The sequence below is a fragment of the Neopelma chrysocephalum genome, unplaced genomic scaffold (genome assembly GCF_003984885.1).
Source record: "Neopelma chrysocephalum unplaced genomic scaffold, ASM398488v2 Primary Assembly neopelma1_90553, whole genome shotgun sequence".
NCBI classification, from domain to species: domain Eukaryota; kingdom Metazoa; phylum Chordata; class Aves; order Passeriformes; family Pipridae; genus Neopelma; species Neopelma chrysocephalum.
Window position 1 is genome coordinate 1 of NW_020919370.1, and position 3,041 is coordinate 3,041.

A 3,041-nucleotide genomic window follows, 5' to 3' on the forward strand; every position below is an offset into this window, starting at 1 on the left:
TGTATTGAAGACCACCCTCTCAACAGCTTTCCAGTTCAAAGTGTTTTAAGAATTGATGTATTAGTCACTGTTGGATTCAGAGCAAGAATTCAATTCTACAAGAAACAGTTTCACTGGAAATGGCTGTAAATAGTAGTAGCTAAAACACTGCACTAATACAAACCCTAAAGAAAAAAAAGGATCTGTGCTAATCAAACTGGGTTCTAGTTTAGTGTTAACAACAGGCCTGCAAAGTCCCAAAGAGTCTGGAAATTATGAAGTTCTTTCCACACAGATGCAGATATTTCTTACAAAAAAGAAGTCCCTATTCTTCCAACAGCCAGTTTCACTAGCAATTACACAAGTATAATTTTTACTTTAGCTAGCTACTTCTCACTAAAACCTGAACTGAGACCTTTTCTCTGTTATTTAAATTTCTGTTAATATTAAAAATAGTAGTTACTAAAATCTCAGTACTTTACCCTGACTACTGCACACCAGAGACCTGCTAGTGCAAAAGCTAGCACAGAAATGACCAGCTGTATGATGGGAAAATTATTAGCCACATATTGTACATTCAGAAGCATTTGCTCGTATCCAAGTGTTTGCTCTGAAGATACAAGGTTTAAGTAACAAAGAAAGAACCCTGGTTTTTGGTTGTTTAGGAGTCCCATAGCATACGAGTCGTTCAGGGAGGCAGCTGGAATACAACAGGGATCAGGAAGTCCACCAAGCTCCAACGCTTTCAAAAATGCAAACTGCACTTCATTCTCTTTGCTGCTGCTCGTTTCTAATCCCAGAAACCGCAGGTTTTTATTACACTGCAAATGTCCCAGCCAGAATTGTGCAAAACATACAGAGTTGTCTCCTGGACAGCAGGAGCTGAAGTCTCCAGAAAGGCTACAAGCTTTCTCCAGCCAGCCTGTTACTGAAATACCATCAATGCAGTGAGAAACCAGATCAGGACTGTCTTTGCCAGAAGAAAAATGCAGATGAAATGAATCCTTCCAAGGAGCAGCTGCACTGGAGTTCATCCCTGCTGATTCACTGAAACTCAGAGACATTTCCTTGCCAACAGAAGGCAGAGGTATAGTATTGAAGAGAGAACAATTCCTCGTGTTAAATAATTCTTGTAAACTGCTACTCAGATATTGAGAACTGTCCAACATGGAATGCACATGTGTCAGGTGAGCTGCTGCCTTGGGATGAGCTGGGTCATCGTCACATACTGGGTTCTGGGTTAAATCTTCTTTCTTCATAGTCCTGGAGCACATGAGCACAGCTCTGCTGCTTCACAACAGGCTGGATTGGAAGAGAAGTGTGACAGACAGCATACAGTGCAAGCAGCACACCAAGTCACCAGTCAGTGGATCTCAATATGGACCTAAAGAGAAAGAATGCAGAAAGTTATTACACTGATATCCCAGTTTCTTGGTGCCTCATATACAGACCAAAAAAAAATAATTAAAAATCTTTAACATAAAGAATAACCCAGCTATAAAAAGTAACAGTTGTCCAAACAGACAAGTCTCCCTATAGGCTGCTTGAACACATCCAGAGGGGTAGGAAGCATACCCAAAAACCAGCTTTCTTCTGTAGTTTCAGTTTAATCTGCTGCAAACTCTCTTTTGGTGACAGATGTGAAAGTGAGTCAGCAAACGAGCAGCAAGAGATTCGCTGTGTGACAGCACCATTTCCCTTATCCAACAGAAACACGGGCTGGGACAGATTAGAAACTTAACATTGAAGGTAAATAGTAAAGTAATCCTCCTGTAAACAGAAGTGCAAGCTGAAATCAGACCCACAATACTGGAAATAACACTGGACCATGCACAGCTTCCCAAGGGAACTGGTCAGACTGGCTGCACCAGCGGGATCAGCTGTAGTGCAGTCAAAGGACAGGCTGATGTTGTTCCAAGAGAACTATTATGTGCCAACACTGATAACAAGCAAAGGCACGTTTTTTCAGCTACCAAGGTTACTAAACTACAGGTACAACTCCTGGCCACGTGGCTCATTTTCAAGGTTCAGAGCTGTAGGACGAATCCCAAAAATAAAAATAAGAGATGTCATGTTTTGGCCTCTTCCCATTTTAGCTTAACTTTTACAAGTCACAAACTGTCTTGTCTCTCAGCACTCGGCCACTGGCCAGATGTCAAAACTTTCATTACAGCTGTTTACGAGGAGAAAGTGCCCAAGCCTTGGCTAGAACAGATGTTTGTTGTGACAGTCCACCGCTTGCTTCTGTTGCCAGCTAAGTCTAAAGTAAAGCTTTCGTTTCATCATAAAAACAACGAAACTTAAACCCTACAACAGGTCAAAGCTGGTTTAGGGAGTTCAACGTTTTGCAGAAACAGAGGAGATGCAAATTAAATATTAACTAGTATTTTATATAAAGACACTGGTATTTAAAACTCTCTCTGCATTTTCCCTGCTGCAACTGTCCTGATTTAAAAAAAAAACAAACCACCAAACCAAACAAAAACCCAACAAACCAATGAAGGAAATTGTTTTCTTTGCTCCTTAAAATGTGCATATATTCACAATTTATTGCCTGTCTTTGAGTTAACTACGGCTCAGGAACACGAATAAACTGGAGAACGCGGAGAGCGAGCAGCACAGCGGGGCACTCGCACCTGGCCACGGGCAAGGGCGAGTCTCCTCCAGGGCTGCATCCGAGCGACATTCCCGGGGGACACCGGGCAGGGCAACAGCCCCAGGGCGGGCACGGCGGGACCCGCCCGGCCGCGCCCCGCCCTCACCGGGGGAGCCGCAGCGGCCCCGGCCCGGCCGTGACCCCCGGACACCCCCCCGGCCCGGCCCCGCCGCCCCCGCCCACCTGCAGCCGCACGTTGAGCATCATGGACGCGACGATGTAGAGGTAGGGGAAGTTGATGCGGAGCTTCCAGGCCAGGTCGAAGAAGATGAGGAGGGTCCTGGTGAGCCCCTTGCAGAAGACGCCGTAGGAGCGGGCAGCGGCCGACTGGGAGAGCCTGGCAGCGAGGGCGGACAGGGACAGAGCCGCCGCCATAAACCCGCCCCGCCCGCCGGGCCCGCGCCCG

At 46.0% G+C, this 3,041-nt stretch overlaps 1 protein-coding gene across 1 annotated transcript; it reads right to left on the reverse strand.

Annotated features, from left to right (window-relative positions):
* Positions 1-531: 531 nt before the first annotated feature.
* On the reverse strand, positions 532-3,035 carry LOC113979922 (small integral membrane protein 10-like protein 2A). The gene is made up of 2 exons (XM_027707201.1): positions 2,819-3,035; positions 532-1,363 (listed from the first exon to the last, which is right to left on the reverse strand). Exons 1-2 carry the CDS (start codon positions 3,008-3,010, stop codon positions 1,343-1,345), a joined length of 213 nt encoding a protein of 70 aa, XP_027563002.1. The 5' UTR covers positions 3,011-3,035; the 3' UTR covers positions 532-1,342.
* Between the last annotated feature and the right edge of the window lie 6 nt (positions 3,036-3,041).